Source organism: Spinacia oleracea, chromosome 1 (genome assembly GCF_020520425.1).
Source record: "Spinacia oleracea cultivar Varoflay chromosome 1, BTI_SOV_V1, whole genome shotgun sequence".
Taxonomy (NCBI): Eukaryota; Viridiplantae; Streptophyta; class Magnoliopsida; order Caryophyllales; family Amaranthaceae; genus Spinacia; species Spinacia oleracea.
In genome coordinates, this window is record NC_079487.1 from 119,268,634 (window position 1) to 119,286,189 (window position 17,556).

The window sequence follows — 17,556 nt, forward strand, 5'->3', positions numbered from 1 at the left end:
GGACGGAGGGAGTAGTTTTTTCCGGACGTATTACATGACGCATATCGGCCAAAGTGACAAACGCATCTTTCCATTGACATCTTGTTTTTGAAGGATAATGCATGTGAATTGTTAACAAACATCATAATATGAACGAGGTTGGCGTAGCGGCAGTCTGTGAGGTATTTATAATACCTCACAGGGTTATTTTCGTAAATTTACACCAATATCAAACAAATTAGGAATATGACAAAATGAGTAGCACAATAGGAAAAGGACAAAATTAATAAATAAAAGAGAAGAGAATGACAGAAAAAGAGGAGAGAGAAAGTGACATGAAGTACCATTTCTCTTTTACAATGTACCATTCTTTAAAAAACAAGTACCATTTTATTTTAAAATGTACCATTCTTTAAAAAACAAGTACCATTTTTTAACAAAACACCATTTGTTTTTTACAAAATGTCATTCTTACTTAAAAAATACCATTTCATTTCATTTTTTGTACCATTACATCATTTGTTCGATCCATAATCGGTCTAAAAAAATATGACAGCAAGCAGTTTTGTCTTTTCTCTATTTTGTCTCTTTGTTGGTGTTATGTTTTTGGTGATACATCACAGCATGGAATTTTTATTTCCTCTAATATGAACTCTTGGTTTAAGCTTACGTGTGAAGCTGGAGTTTCGTTAGAAGCGTGAAAGGATCCTACATCGTCGGATTGATAATTGATTATATCCGAAGGATATAAATCAACGCGCCACATTAAGTGCAATTTACAAGGGAATTGAAATAATAAGTGCATTTGTGCGTGTTAATAAAATTTTATTATTGGCAGCTGTACCCACTTTCTCTCTCCAGTCTCTTCATCTTCATGACAACAAAACTTCAACCTGACGAGAAAACTTAAACCCTAAACATTAGAGAATAGTGAGAAGGGAGAAAAAGTAGAGAGAAAGGGGAGCGGCAATATTGTTAGATTTCTTCTTTCAACTCACTTCAATTAGCAAAACTGTATAACTTCCCTTAATTTCAGGGGTTAAATCTTGAATTGTACGAAATGTCTGCAAATAAGATGGAAGAAGAAGAAGAAGAACAATCGAAGATGCTTCCAGAAGATTTGATAGTTGAGGTTTTCTTGAGGCTTCCTGCTAAATCCGTTGGCCGATTTCGTTGCGTCTCAAATCGGTGGAATTATCTTCTAACCCAACCCCAATTCGTCAAATCCCATCTTAATCTAACCAAACAACACCCAACAACAGAGGAATCACTCATCCTTATTTCCCATGATCCAATGAACTCATATTCTACCCAGTTGAACAATGACCACCACCTGTTCGACAAAATGATTTGTTTTGCTACAAAACTCACTTTTGAGGATCATCGCTTTTATCCATCAGATTCGCTGTATGGTTCTTGTGATGGGTTAATCTTAAACCTGGATTATAATCGAAAGAAGTTGTTTCTGATCAATCCAACAACACGGGAAATAAAGGAACTGTCGAGCTTGCCTTATGCTGTTGATCATTTTCTTTGTTTCACCATGTATGGACTTGGGTATGATTCAATTAGTGATGATTATAGGGTTATTATGATTTCTCATTATGTTCCTGGGATTAAATTTTGTTATAATGAGAAGTTCTTTAATGTTTATTCAGTTGGAAATGGTACTTGGAAGAGAGTTGACAGTTCACTATATCATCATACTATAACTTATCCTGCAGCAGGCGTTTTTGTTGATGGCAGTATCCATTGGCTGGCTAGAAGAACTGTGGATGACTCATACGTTATTGCAGCATTTGATCTTGGGGAAGGGAAATTTCATGAATTGCCACTTCCTAGTTTGGTCGACACTAACAAGTATGTGTTGGGTGATTTTGATGAAGCGTTCGGTAAACTGGTGTCGCTTGGAGGGTATCTTTGGTTTCTTTGCGGGGTCCCAAAATTCTTGAGACGCAGGATCCCAAAATTCTTGGATGAATGTCAAACAATTGATGCTTGGATGATGAAAGAATATGGTGTCCAAGAATCTTGGACTAAAATCTTTCTCAATGATGAGCCAGACTCATTGTTTGTATAAGAAGAAACAAATTGTATTGGCAATGCGTGAGGAAAATACTAATGAGAAATTGACAATCTACGATTCAGAAGATGAAACTTCAAAGGATATTGTAGTTGATGGCATTTCGGATAAATTTGTGGTAGGTGGGAGCTTCATCGAGACCCTTGTATCGCCTCATTGCAGTAATGAAGCTGTGTGAAAAGTCAGCTTCATGGACAGCATTGCAGCTAAGTAGTATGCACCTATTGCTTGATTTTGTATCTTGTCTTACATGATTGTGGAAACAAGGTTGCTGCTTGTAGTGATATTTTAGATTTGTATGACATTACTTTTCAAAATTGCTTAAATGTTGATCAGATCGCTTTGGTTTTCTTCATACTCATGTATTCATCTGTCATGCTAGTAATTTGCCTTCAAACTCAACTGTATTATTGCCTGCAATAATCCTTGTTTAGACCAGAGTTCCCATAAAAAACTTTACTCTATTAAAAAACTTATTTTACAGTATATTGCGTACATGGTAATAAATGGTTTAGCAAAAGAATAAGAAAGAAAGATATGAAATGAATCAGTTTTATCAGAAAAAATGGAGTTCAATTAGAGAAGATATTGTTAGCATTTTCTGTAAAATTTCCAGGGAATGAATATTAGTGTGCATTAAGAATTTGATTAATTATTAATTATAAAAGAGCAAAATCAATGGCATTATCTACATTTAGAGAAAAGAAAACCCTTGAAATCACCTAGTTGCTGTCAGGGGCAACTCTGAGGGTCAACGACTATTTCTTGCAGAAACTCTTGTAAAATTTGACATGGAAAATGAGCAAGGTAAATAATGTAAGTAATTCAGAATCATATATTGTGAATTACTTTAACAACTTATAGAACCATATTTGTATGCTAACTTCGTAGTTAATGACTAATTTACTCAATAACTTGGCTATCTTCAACGTAACTTGATGTAGTTCTTGAACAAATTGGACAAACCCAATTAGTTATCACTTCAAATATGAAGCTTTTGGATATCCAATTCTAAAGTAAACGGATCACGCATTATAGAAAAGCCATCGGGTTCACTTCAGCATCAAGAAAGCACGATCTTCAACCAGATTATTGTTATGGTTATGATAGATAGCACTAGTACACATTTTAATATAAGACAATCTCACAAAAGACCACCTTGATGTCAAGCACTAAAACCAATAGTAAAGGAATGAAAATAATTAGTTAAGCACTAGAACTAATTAGTTAACCAATAGAACCAATTAGTTAAACAATCAAAGTGGTTTTTTCGATAAGACGATCTTACACAAAAGTTTCCGTAACACTAGTGTGTGGTAACAAACTGGAATTCAACTGATCCAAGAAACAAGGACACTTACGACACATGTTTTTTTGATTAAATAATTTGGATACAAAGTAATACGGAGTAGAAGCCTCAAAATTCTTTATTTGCATAAATTCTTAGAAATAATAAAGTGATATGTTTGGTCGCGAACTTGAGAGTCACTCGATCCATAAAACACAAAAATATAAGTCGAACCCAAACTAAACTCGAACCACAAACTCAATCCGTAATTGACCCGAATTCAAGATACCTCCGATCCGAACTTGATCCAAAAACTAGACTGACCGATCCAAATTAGACATGGATTCCAGACTTATCCGATTTCGAACATGCCTCGAATCCAACATACACCTAAACCAAATCACACCGGTACAAAAATTGTTTTAAAACTCGAACCAGTTCAAAACGAATATGGGATTGACTCGAATCCAAGATAGCTCCTATCCGAGCTTGACCCAAAAACTAGACTCACCGATCCAAATTAGACATGGACTCGAGACTTATTCGATTCGAACATGTCCCGAATCCAACATACACCTGAACCATATCACACCGGTACAAAAATTGTTCTAAAACTCGAACCAGTTCAAAACGAATATGGGATTGACCCGAATCGAAAATATCCGAACTGAAATCGACTCGAACCTAAAACATATAGGACCCGCCTTTATCTGAATTCAAAGTTACCCCCCGATCTGAATAAAAACATCGACCCAAAATATCCGATTCCGACATGACCTAAACCGTATAACCGACCCAAAATCGGTCCGATTGGACAATCCTTGTGCTTCTTGAATCTCTCGCACCACAATTAAATTTTCGGTTTTTATTTGGATCTTGCAGGTAGAAATCTATTAATTAGGTCCGTTTGATACAATTCCACTTGCATGGACCCGGTCCACCATAAGATTACCATGGACCAGGGTAATTAGGTAATTTTAACTGTGAGTAAATTATAGAAACTGTAGGTTCTGTAAAGTAACTATATCTCCAGAATAATAACTATGAACATAATAATGATAAGAATAATTATTCTATCCAAAGAGTAACTATATTATATAGAAAAGTAATTTTAACTGTAAAACAATTACTACTATATATTCATTCTTGCAGACAAAAAGAGTAAATTATAGAAACTATAGGTTCTGTAAAGTAACTATATTTTCAGAATAGTAACTATGAAATAAATAATAATAATAATAATAATAATAATAATAATAATAATATAGTAATTTCGATGAGAACAATTATTCTATCCAAAGATTAACTATATTATATAGAAAAATAACTTTAGCTGTAAAACAATTACTATATTATAAAAATAAACAATATGATATAGATGGTTTAGAGGTCATATAATAATTTTTTCTATTATATATCACATAATTACTGAAAATAAAAGAGTAACTATATCAAAAGTAACAGTAATTATAACTCTTGAACAATAATAAAGAAAACATTAAATTAACTACTTGGTTAGTTGTTTTAGCTACGACATTCTAATTCTTTGCATCTATTAAATAAACCATGTTAAACTCAAATGTTTTTTGAACTAAAAAATACTAATCGACACGTCCACGTGGACCACGTCTCTTTTTTCCACCAACACATCATGTCCTTCCTCTACCACGTTCTTGGTTTCCATTGTTGTCAGGATTTTCTTCTTCTCCTCCTGCTTTTGTTTTTCTTGCAGAATTTATTCTTCGCACGATTTCAATTCTGGGTGCATCATCTTTGTATTTCTGAATCAATAATATTTAAACTAAGTTAATAATTTAACATTTAAATATGAAAAAATAACATAGTAACTATGTAAAACGTGTAGTTTCTATTATGCATCATATAGTAACTCTTACAATTAACGATGGTAAAATACTTGCAGAATTGCATATATAGTTATTGTTATTGTTATAGTCATATAGTTACTGTCAAAATAATATAGTCACTATTATTAATAATAACATGGAGTACAAAGAAAGATCATAAAAAGAACATAATGATAAGATAATAACTATTAAAAATATATAGTTACTATATACATGATATAGTAACTCTTAATATTAATGATAGTCATATACGAGTAAGGTTGTAGATATAGTTATTGTTATGATCATATAGTTGTTGTGATCATAACATAGTAACTCTTATTACTAATAACATAGAAGACAACAAAGAACATGAAAAGAACATTATAATATACATAAAAAACTATACCAAACATATAGTTACTATAATACAAGATATAATACCTATAAATATTATTGATGGTCATTTAGTCACAGAGTTGCAGACATAGTTGATGTGATAATAATATAGTAACTCTATCCATAATACAGTAACTATATCATTAAAAATATAGAATAACATAAAAACATGCACATAACATAATAAACTAACATAGTACCTATTTCAAAAATATAGTAACTATATAAAACGTACAATAACTGTTAAAGAAAATAAACATATGTTAACAAGTCATGATAAAATAAACATAATATCTATTTCAAACATATAGTAACTATATAAGTAATATAGTAACTATTGAAGAAAATAAACATATGGTAACACATCATGATAAAATAAACATAGTACCTATTTCAAACATATAATAACTAATATAATAATATAGTAACTATTGTACACATATAGTAACCATTATAATCACACAACAACTAGCTTAACACATAGTGACTATTATTATAATATAGTAACTATTGTACAAATATAGTAACCATTATAATCATATAGTCACTATCTTATACTCGAAATAACATATTACATAATGTAATCGTATAGTAACTATTATTTATCAAAAAGTCACTATAAACTGTTCTTAACATAGTAACTATCTTAAACACATAGTTATTGTTTTAAATTTGTAATAACTTTCTAAAAAATATAGTAACTATTTTAAACACATAGTTACTGTTTTAAAGTTATAGTAACTTTAAAAAAAATATAATTACTCTAAAAACTACTACTAACATAAACACAATGAATATTCCAATGATTATTAAAAACATTATTTCGCAACATAAATTAAAGGTAACTATATCATTTATATACTAACTATATGAAACACTAACCCTAATTTCACCCAAACAACAAACACTATTTCTACCTCTTGTGTTTGCTGCATCAATTCTTAAAGTTCATAGCCTTTGTCTCTTTTTTCTAAATTTAAGGCATTATTTCTTCTTATACAAATGATATTGTAAAGTATTTTTGGAGTCACTAGATAATGCAACTTTAGGACCTGGAATAACATGTGATTGATACTTCGTATTATTTTCTTATACAAATATCAAATATATAGTAACTATATAAACCATGCATATAGTAACTATATAAACCATATAGTAACTATATAAAACATATAGTGACTATTATTAAAATATAGTAACTATTGAACACATATAGTAACCATTATAATCATATAGTCACTATCTAAGAAGCGGACAAATACATACTCTAAATAACATAGTACATAATGTAATCGTATAGTAACTATTATTTATCAAAAAGTCACTATAAACTGTTCATAACATAATAACTATCACTACAAGAAAGCGCTTGATTACCAACTGCTTTTATCGACCGCCATAAAATTAGTCAGTAAAAAAAAAAATTAGCGACCGGGAAAAAACCAGTCGGTAATTTACCGACCGAAAATTGAGCGGTCGCTAAATTTTAAGTTTACCCACCGCTTTTAAAGCAGTCGGTAATTTATCGACTGCTTTTTCTTGTATTCCGACTAAAGAGCGGTTGGTAAAAATCCGACTATTTCCAAAACTCATTCAAAATTTTAATTACCGCCTATTTAATATCTCCAACCATATAAGCGGTTGGTAATTTTTTAAAGGAAAAAAAAAGAGATTTGAGTACAATTTGCGACCAACTTCATTCAGATCTACATTTCAAAAAAAAATAAAATAAAACGCTTCACACCCAGCGAAGCACCTCCCACCTGCTGGGCGATTTGGGCTGCCGGCGACGAACCTACCACTACCGGCGACGCACCTCCCACCTGCCGGCGACGCACCTTCCCAGCCCAGTCGCACTTCCAACATCCCGCCACAGCCCAACAACCCGCCGACGCTCCTTCCCAGCACAACCGCACTACCGTCGGCGAAACTAAATCTGAGCAACCCTAAAATCTGGTGAGTTGTATTTCTGCTTTTTTTTCTCTCTGAAATTAAATATGTTATTTTATGTTATGAATTTATTTTCTTTTTAGATTGTGTGGTGTGTACTTGTTTTAGGTTGAATTTCTGGAATTTTGTGAAAGAGGTTGCTTTAGTTCTTGATGGTGTTCATTTCATGTGTTCTTAATTGTCTGGCATTCTTGAAACTGAGTGGGTTTTGAATTGTGGGGTGACCTTAAATTTAATAAAGATTGTATTTTTCATGTATTTTTGATGAAATTTAAAACATGTGATTAAGTAGAGTAAATGTAGCACAGTAGCTGCAAGCATAAAAAATTAACAGCCTCATTCCTGTAAGAAGAATTTATCAAGCAGCATCAAAATTAAAATGATTTGATAATGATTTGGCCCCTTATATAATGTTTAATTTGGCCCCTTATATAATGATTTGATGTTTTTTCAGTTGATGTTAGCTGTAATGACTGACTTGTAGTATATATTCTACGCAGTAATAAGAATCTAAGAGAAAGTTATGACATTTTAGGCAATATATGACCTATAACGACCAAATAGGCCTTAGATGTGAGTAAATACCTTTGAATGGGACTTAGCAAGTTCAAAATAAACTTATGAAACATGTTTTAAGTTTAAAATCAGACCCTAGGTGATGTAGTTGAAAAATGGGACCGAAAACGCCTTATTTAGCCTATATATGACGTATATCGACCAAATATGACTTAAATGTGCTTAAATTGCTTAGAATCAGTTTTAGAAACCTTTAATATGCCACATAAAACATGTAAATGGTTTGAAATGACAAGTTTGGTTCCTTAGCTCAAAGATGGGCGAGAAAATGACATTTTAGGCAATATATGACCTATAACGACCAAATAGGCTTTAGATGTGAGTAAATACCTTTGAATGGGACTTAGCAAGTTCAAAATAAACTTATGAAACATGTTTTAAGTTTAAAATCAGACCCTAGGTGATTTAGTTGAAAAATGGGACCGAAAACGCCTTATTTAGCCTATATATGACGTATATCGACCAAAAATGACTTAAATGTGATTAAATTGCTTAGAATCAGTTTTAGAAACCTTTAATATGCCACATAAAACATGTAAATGGTTTGAAATGACAAGTTTGGTTCCTTAGCTCAAAGATGGGCGAGAAAATGACATTTTAGGCAATATATGACCTATAACGATCAAATAGGCCTTAGATGTGAGTAAATACCTTTGAATGTGACTTAGCAAGTTCAAACAAAGCTTATGAAACATGTTTTAAGTTTAAAATCAGACCCTAGACTATTTAGTTGAAAAATGGGACCGAAAACGCCTTATTTAGCCTATATATGACGTATATCGACCAAATATGACTTAAATGTGCTTAAATTGCTTAGAATCGGTTTTAGAAACCTTGAATATGCCACATAAAACATGTAAATGGTTTGAAATGACAAGTTTGGTTCCTTAGCTCAAAGTTGGGCGAGAAAATGACATTTTAGGCAATATATGACCTATAACGACCAAATAGGCTTTAGATGTAATACCTTTGAATGGGACTTAGCAAGTTCAAAATAAACTTATGAAACATGTTTTAAGTTTAAAATCAGACCCTAGGTGATTTAGTTGAAAAATGGGACCGAAAACGCCTTATTTAGCCTATATATGACGTATATCGACCAAATATGACTTAAATGTGCTTAAATTGATTAGAATCAGTTTTAGAAACCTTTAATATGCCACATAAAACATGTAAATGGTTTGAAATGACAAGTTTGGTTCCTTAACTCAAAGATGGGCGAGAAAATGACATTTTAGGCAATATATGACCTATAACGACTAATTTAGTGACCGCTAGGGCAGTCACTAATTTACCCACCGCCAACAAGGCAGTCACTAATTTAGTGACCGCCTAGGCAGTCACTAATTTAGTGACCGCCACCAAGGCAGTCACTAATTTAGTGACCGCCACCAAGGCAGTCACTAATTTAGTGACCGTCTAGGCGGTCGCTAAATTAGCGACTGCCTTAGCGGTCACTAAATTAGCGACTGCTTGGCGGTCACTAATTTAGTGACTGTTTATTGCGGTCGCTAATCCTGTCGGTAAATTTTAGCGACCGCCTTCCAGTTGGAGTTTCCTAAATTACCGTCCAGGTGAAAACTGACCGCTTCTTTGTGACCGTTGGCGGTCGCAAAATCTTTTACCAACCGTTTTTCGCGTTTTACCAACCAATTTTAGCGGTTGGTAATTAATCAATTTCTTGTAGTATATCTTAAACACATAGTTACTGTTTTAAACTTATAATAACTTTCTAAAAAATATAGTGACTATTTTAAACACATAGTTACTGTTTTAAAGTTATAGTAACTTTTAAAAAAAGTATAGTTACTCTAAAAACTACTATTAACATAAACATTATGAACATTCCAGTGACTATTAAAAACACTAATTCGCAACATAAATTAAAGGTGACTATATCATTTATATACTAACTATGTGAAACACTAACCCTAATTTCAACAAAACAACAAACATTTCGAATCACTCAACAAAATAATAACTATTGTACACATATAGTAACTGTTGTACACTTATAGTAACCATTAAAATAATATAGTAACTATTGTACACATATAGTAACCATTATAATCATATAGTCACTATCTAAGAAGCGGACAAATACATACTCTAAATAACATAGTACATAATGTAATCGTATAGTAACTATTATTTATCAAAAAGTCACTATAAACTGTTCATAACATAATAACTATCTTAAACACATAGTTACTGTTTTAAACTTATAATAACTTTCTAAAAAATATAGTGACTATTTTAAACACATAGTTACTGTTTTAAAGTTATAGTAACTTTTAAAAAAAGTATAGTTACTCTAAAAACTACTATTAACATAAACATTATGAACATTCCAGTGACTATTAAAAACACTAATTCGCAACATAAATTAAAGGTGACTATATCATTTATATACTAACCATGTGAAACACTAACCCTAATTTCAACAAAACAACAAACATTTCGAATCACTCAACAAAATAATAACTATTGTACACATATAGTAACTGTTGTACACTTATAGTAACCATTAAAATAATATAGTAACTATTGTACACATATAGTAACCATTAAAATTACATAGTACCTCTTTATACCATATAGTTACTGTATTACTCATATAGTTACTATTTAAAATCGTGAAGTCACTGATCGAATTCGCGAAGTGAAAACGATACTTCGGTAAAACACAAACATTAATTTCTTCAAAACAACAAATATTTTCAATTTTAAATAAAAATAGACTTAAAATTCTTTTAAAAACAACAAACCGAGATATGATCTCTAAAAATTCTTGCGAAGATTTGTAGGCGAGCGCAAATTCTTCGATTCGATTTCGGCAACGACGAACCTCCTTCTTGATCTACTACTTCCTCCAATTTTTCCTCATCAAATAGATCCAATCATAAGAATTATAAGATAATTACAAAAAAATCGAACAAAACCTAGAAATTTGGGCTAAATTTTGAAAAGCATAGAGAGAAAATGAAGAGAGAGAAAATAAAATAGAATGAACAGAATGTAGATCTGAAATTTTGAAAAATAAAAAAGTTTAAAACGTATATAAAGTGGGTTAGACACAAATCGCATTAAAACTCTTCAAAACACATATTAACTCTTTAAAACACATAGTTACTGTAATACGCATATAGTTACTATTTAAAATTACAAAATAACTGTCACGTGACAGTTACATATGTTACCCATAAAAATTACTCCGTTGCTCTGGTCCATGCTAAGTTAGCATGGACCAGGTTTATATTAGTGTAAATACGTTTGATAATAGGTATCAAATATTTGATTAGCGTAAGATATTGTATTATTGCAACTGTTTTTGAAAGACCGATCAAAGGTTGGATTATTAGAGTTATAATCAACAAAACAATTTAATATTACCGTGTCACACGAATATGAGTATATGACCGGACCTAAACCGATCTTTTTGGAACCAAATCCGTATTCCCCTCTGGTTTTGGCCCAAAGGCCAAAGCCCCCACTCCGTTAACAAACCAAAAAAAATCCAACATCAGAAAAAATCCCGATTACAACTTCAATTTCTTCTCCTTTATACTCACTGCACCTTCTTTTCTTCCTCCACCTTCTCTCACTTCCTCCCTCCTGAAAGATGGACCCGAACTCCATATCAATGGCGCAACAAAGATGGGAATTAGAAAACAACATCGAAACCATGGAACCAACAACCACCACCACACCAACAGAACCAACCCCATCATCGTCATCTTCCACCATCACCACCACAACAACCGCCGCACAATCCGACGCTTCCGACGCCATATTCTACTACGACGAAGCAGCGCAAACGAAATTCCAGCAAGAGAAGCCATGGGTAAGCGACCCACATTTCTTCAAGAGGGTGAAGATCTCCGCTCTCGCGCTATTGAAGATGGTGGTGCACGCGCGTTCTGGGGGTACAATTGAAGTAATGGGCTTGATGCAAGGGAAAACTGATGGTGATGCGATTATTGTTTTGGATGCTTTTGCTTTGCCTGTTGAAGGGACTGAAACTAGGGTTAATGCTCAAGCTGATGCTTACGAATACATGGTTGAATATTCCCAGACTAACAAGCAGGTATAAAACCCTCTTTTACTTCTTTTTGTGTTGAAAACCCTAATTTTTATGGTTTTTATTTAGGTTTTTTATTTTTGAGGAAAAAGGGTGTGATCGTTGGTTAGTTTCCTCTTTTTTAATGTGAAAGGTGAGATTTTCTATGGTTTGGATGTGAATTTAATCTTGGTGTTGATAAAACCTAATTTTTAGCTGCTCGTTGATTAAGGGTTTTGGCGACTGGATGATAAACCCTTTTGATGCTCGTTTAGTTATGAATGAATCCTATACTTTAGTTCTTAGGGTTTCTAGATATGGAGCTTGGCGTAATTTGAAAGTTTTTCCCTATAGAAGTAGTGTGAATTTCGGAGTGATTTGTTGTATATTTGGCTGCAAATTTGAAGGGGGGAAACAGGTTACAGTTTTATGTGTGTCTTACTTCCTGTGATGAATTATATTGAAGGGGGGATGTTTTTGAGTTGGTATGTGTTGGTTGTGGGGGGTTGAGAGGACTCAAATTAGGTTCTTAGACATTCTTTTACCAAGCCATGTTCGATGAATCCGAGACTTTGGTTCACCTTGAAAGAGTAGACATTTTGGTTTTGCTTAGGTAGGACATTTGCCCATTTTAAGGCTAACAGCGACAATTGATCTTAGTGTTCAAAATTAACGATGAACAATGGCGTTGGCGGGTGATAGAATTTTTGAGGGGGAGGGGATAAAAGATTTTATGGAAGGTAGAGTGATCACATAGACTCATAGTGGTTGTAACGTTTTCTGAAATCACTACTGTTTTCTTGATTCAGGTCATTTACTTAAGCACTGCGGATGTGTGTTTTCATTGTTTCTCTGTAGTTTCCTTAACTTCTTTTTGCCTAGAATTCTAGTAGTAATAATGTTTGTGAAATTGTAATTACTTTAAGATTTAGTTTAGCTTGGTGTTCTACTGGTAGTCATTAGGTGCTTACTATTTCATTATGCCATATAACGAGTGGCATAGTACCATGTGATATTCATGCTGAGTAATTTTTCTGTAATACATACTTTTGAAATTCTTGCATTTGTCCATGTAGTTTCTCTACGTATGTGGGTGATTGTCATATGCCTAATACTTTAAATATGGAATGCATATAAGATATAACTACATTTTTCAAGCCAATTTTTCTTTCAAACAAGAGAAAGTTTTATTTTTGTAATTACTCTGCTATCTGTCAATCTTTTCAGTTAAATTCTTTTTTATTATTATGTCATTATTTTGGTGATCATTTTTTTAGATAACGTTGAGCCTTTCCTTTTTGTTGGGCTAAAGTTTCATGCCATTGTTATTCCTGTTACTACTGAGTCAGGATCCTGATGCAAACATTGATTTTTCTTAGGCTGGACGTCTGGAAAATGTGGTTGGCTGGTATCACTCTCATCCCGGTTATGGATGCTGGCTTTCGGGTATTGATGTTTCAACACAAATGCTCAACCAACAATTCCAGGAGCCATTTCTTGCTGTTGTTATTGATCCAACTAGGACTGTTTCTGCTGGAAAAGTTGAAATTGGTGCTTTCAGGACGTACCCAGAAGGCTACAAGCCATCAGATGAGCCTGTCTCAGAATATCAGACCATTCCACTTAACAAGATTGAAGACTTTGGAGTTCACTGTAAACAGGTCTTTTACAATCCTGTTTTCTCTGCTGCTACATTTTATTTGGGAGTGCATAATTTTCTCATTTGTTTTTTTTACTTGGCAGTACTACTCACTGGATATCACATATTTCAAATCTTCACTTGATTGCCATTTGTTGGATCTTCTGTGGAACAAATATTGGGTGAATACTCTTTCTTCTTCTCCTTTGCTGGGAAATGGAGACTATGTTGCTGGACAAATTTCAGATCTCGGTAATTTTTCTGTTTTCTCTGATTAAGGTTCTGGTCATCAGTTTTGTTTAATTCTAATGCAGAGTTTATGTTGCTCAACCTCTGAATCAACTAGCTTTTGTTACTAGTTACATTGATAGCATAATGTCCGAACCTTGTCACTGCCTTCTCATTTCATGATTGGTAACTTCATGATTGTGCAGCTGAGAAGTTGGAGCAGGCTGAGAACCAAATGGCCCATACTCGTTTTGGATCCATAATCACACCCTTACATAGAAAGAAAGAGGTCAGCTATCGCTGTATTTATTTGTAATTAATTGATTTGTTTTCCAGCTTGTTTGCATGCTTTTCATAGTTATGCTTATAATTTATTTGGTCACCAACTGTATTCTTGGCTTCAAGGTTTTATTTATTTTAAAGAGAGGGGGGGGGGGGGGGTGAGAGGAGTTCTGGCTTAGGTGTGCATTATCATCTAGAGAACAATAAAGTACACATTGATCAAAGAACTGATTATGCTGTGAACTTTGTCGTTAACTCAAAATTTTAAAAATAGAATACGCAACACAAAAAACGTGACTTTTCCTTTGTGAAAACAGTATCAAACTCCAAGTCTCCAAGTAGTTAGTCTCGTCTCTTCTAACGTCTTGCTGCAAGTAATAAGCAATGGATATTAGTTTTTCCTGTTGTCCCTTAGTCTTACAGTCAGCTGTTAGTCTCATCTCTTCTATCTTCTTGCTGAGAGTAATGAGCAATTAGTATTAGTTTTCCCGTACTTAGCCTTACAGTCATCTGTTACTCTTTAATTTTTCCTATCCTCTTGCTGCAAGTAATGAGCAATGAATATTAGTTTGCCCCTTTGCCTTACAATCAACGACACGTGAAGTGATTTGGGTTTTAGATTTCATCCGGGATAATGAAGGGGAATAGGATTGAACTTGTGGTTGAATTCAAGCTTTTTTTAGATTTACTGAGAAAATTCAACTTGCTTGTACCTAATATGTTGATAGCATGTCCCATATTGGAAGTAGATAATACATTTTGGAGTTTGGGTACATGTTTGTGGTGTCTCAGCATGGACATTTGGCAATGAGGTTTTCCCGTTAGCCGTGCTCTGCTTTACAGGTAGCAGTAAGCACACACGATATGGATTTACTTGAACTTTTGATGCTTTTAAGGGAATGTTGTTTTCCCTAGATTAGTTATGGTAACCGTTCCTGATTTAGCTCAGAAGGCCAACATCTCATAGCTATTTATCTGCTTCTTTGTGTCCTGTACTTTTTACTCTGTGGATTGTGTAGCTCTGCATAGTTGCACTCAAAGGATCATGATTATTCATGATGCTTAGTTTGGCTAGGTTTGAACTGGATTTTCTCTGATGGAAATTATGATTCTCAATCTTTCTTTTACGCCATTGTCTTCTACCATTTCTATTTCTTGATGTGTAGGGGTGCCTCTAGTGGTCATCTTGTCTTTCCACCTATCAATATCTTATGTTGTTCTTTCATGTCATCGGTTGCTCTTCTAAAGTGTACAGGCAGATAATGAACACATTCCAAAACCAAGGTCATGTTTATTTTTCTATCTTCTTTTTACTTGCTCTTCTGGACTCTTTGATATCTCACTTAATGCCTTAGTAGTTGAGTTGATGAATTTGATGCTCTTTGTTATATCCTTGCCTGTCCGGATATACGTTTTTATAAAACAAATATCATTTCAACTGTTGATTGTATGACTTTGAACTTCTTATGCCCATTTGCAATGTGCGATTGCAAAGGTATGTGTATGTGTCCCAGTGTTAAGACTCGACAATTTGTGAAAAATCCATTATTTCTGGTGCAAAATGAAGTGTCAATTTCCCATCTCAATGTTGAGGTTTTGAGAATCCAACACGGGTATTTGACGTCAAGTTATAGCCGAGTAAATTTTTTGGGAATGAGAGCTTTGAGGTCTAAATATAATCATCAATGGATCACGTGGTGATTTGATTACTCACAGTGAAAGAGAGATGGATTTGAAGTTATCAGAATACTGAAGGCTCCTGTTAATAATAGGATTAACCTTGTTGTCCGTTAACTGCTTTTCAGCATAGCCTGTAGGTTGCCTGGTTTTACATATGGACTAACCGAGAATGTGAAGGTTGTTATAGAGGTTCATAAACCTTTCATTGGTCTTCTTGTAATATTAGTTTAAGATAATTTCTTGTGGAGATCATTGTTTTATTTCATCAAGATCCTCATCCGGAATGCTCCATTGATCATCCTGCAGTAATTTTCCTTGAATGTTCCAACTTCTAACTATGTCCACCTAACTAGCTGATTCTTTCAAAAGTTTGTGAAGTCTTATTAGAAATCTGGTGATAGGAGTAGGTTTCTGTTACCTTAAAATGTAAACTTCCTACAATCATTTATATTTTTCTCTCTTCAATCTGTGATAGTTCTCACTCTGAAAAAGTGAATTTGCATTGAATCTATGATAAGGGGATACTCCAGATGTTCATCTCTTTTGCTTTCGTGCTCAGGCAGAAAATAAAAACTGTCAGCACTGTCTTATTTGATTTATCTGCCTGATGACAAAAGTTTGAAATCTCACATGCATCCTTCTTATAGTTCTATCTGTATCCTGCTCTTTGCCATGTTCGGGTCATTTGGTAACTTTTTGTCCCTTCAGAAGTTCACTGAACTTTTTGTGTAACTTATATGTTTATGTATTTTATTGTCTTGAAGTTTATAGCAGTCAATCTGCATTAGTTGTTGGATTTTGTGTTGTAGGAGTTGCATTTCTGCAATTTCTTTTCATCTGTTGGGAGACAATTTCGAGCAGAGTTTGATATTCGTCAGTTGCGGGCATTTCAACTTTAGTTTCTCTCACTTCAGTTAGATGGTTTAGTCATCTCCAATATAGACTGGAAAAGTTTATTCTTTTGGATTGTTGCAATCTTTTAGCCTATATCCAGGATGTCCCTGCATTCATGGCCAAAATCTTACTTTCTCCTATGAGATATGATCTGAACTTCTCTGTCTGGATTATGACATATCCTCAATTGCAGGAAGAGCCGGCACTCGCCAAGATAAGTCGTGACAGTACGAAGATAACAGTTGAACAGGTTCATGGTTTAATGTCACAGGTATGGCTAGTTTTGTTTTGATTATCTCTAGTTCATGTGTTAACCAATGGTTTAAGTTTGTTTTCTTTCACATATAACTAACTGTATGGGTCTTGTTTCTATCACATAGGTCATCAAAGACATCCTTTTCAACTCCGTCCGTCCAGGTCGGTCTCAGGCAGAGTCATCAGAACCCGAACCAATGGTTGAGACATAACTGTGGTGTGCTGAAGTTTTATTGGCCTGAGAGTACTCTTTTAAACATTTTAGATGTAAATCCCTTGTTTATTTTTGAGCACTGGTAAAAACTTTAGGATTCTTACTTACACAAGTTAATTGGTCCTCTAATGTGTGACTGCGGATTTATTAGTCAGTAATTAAACGGGGATTAATGTTTAAGATCA

The 17,556-nt window shown here is 33.6% G+C and overlaps 2 protein-coding genes across 3 annotated transcripts; both read left to right on the top strand.

Annotated features, from left to right (window-relative positions):
- Positions 1–778: 778 nt before the first annotated feature.
- Positions 779–2,417, top strand: LOC110795128 (F-box/kelch-repeat protein At3g06240). Of its 2 annotated transcripts, XM_056842014.1 has the most exons (2): positions 779–1,536; positions 1,638–1,813. In XM_056842014.1, the coding sequence occupies exons 1-2, from the start codon at positions 1,040–1,042 to the stop codon at positions 1,663–1,665; spliced, it is 525 nt and encodes a 174-aa protein (XP_056697992.1). In that variant the 5' UTR covers positions 779–1,039; the 3' UTR covers positions 1,666–1,813. The 2 variants fall into 2 exon arrangements, with proteins under 2 accessions (XP_056697992.1, XP_021855802.2); XM_022000110.2 differs by having other exon boundaries at positions 781–2,417.
- A 9,216-nt stretch (positions 2,418–11,633) lies between these two features.
- Positions 11,634–17,556, top strand: LOC110795079 (COP9 signalosome complex subunit 5a). The gene is made up of 6 exons (XM_022000053.2): positions 11,634–12,206; positions 13,559–13,840; positions 13,923–14,070; positions 14,253–14,335; positions 17,096–17,173; positions 17,283–17,556. The coding sequence occupies exons 1-6, from the start codon at positions 11,742–11,744 to the stop codon at positions 17,367–17,369; spliced, it is 1,143 nt and encodes a 380-aa protein (XP_021855745.1). The 5' UTR covers positions 11,634–11,741; the 3' UTR covers positions 17,370–17,556.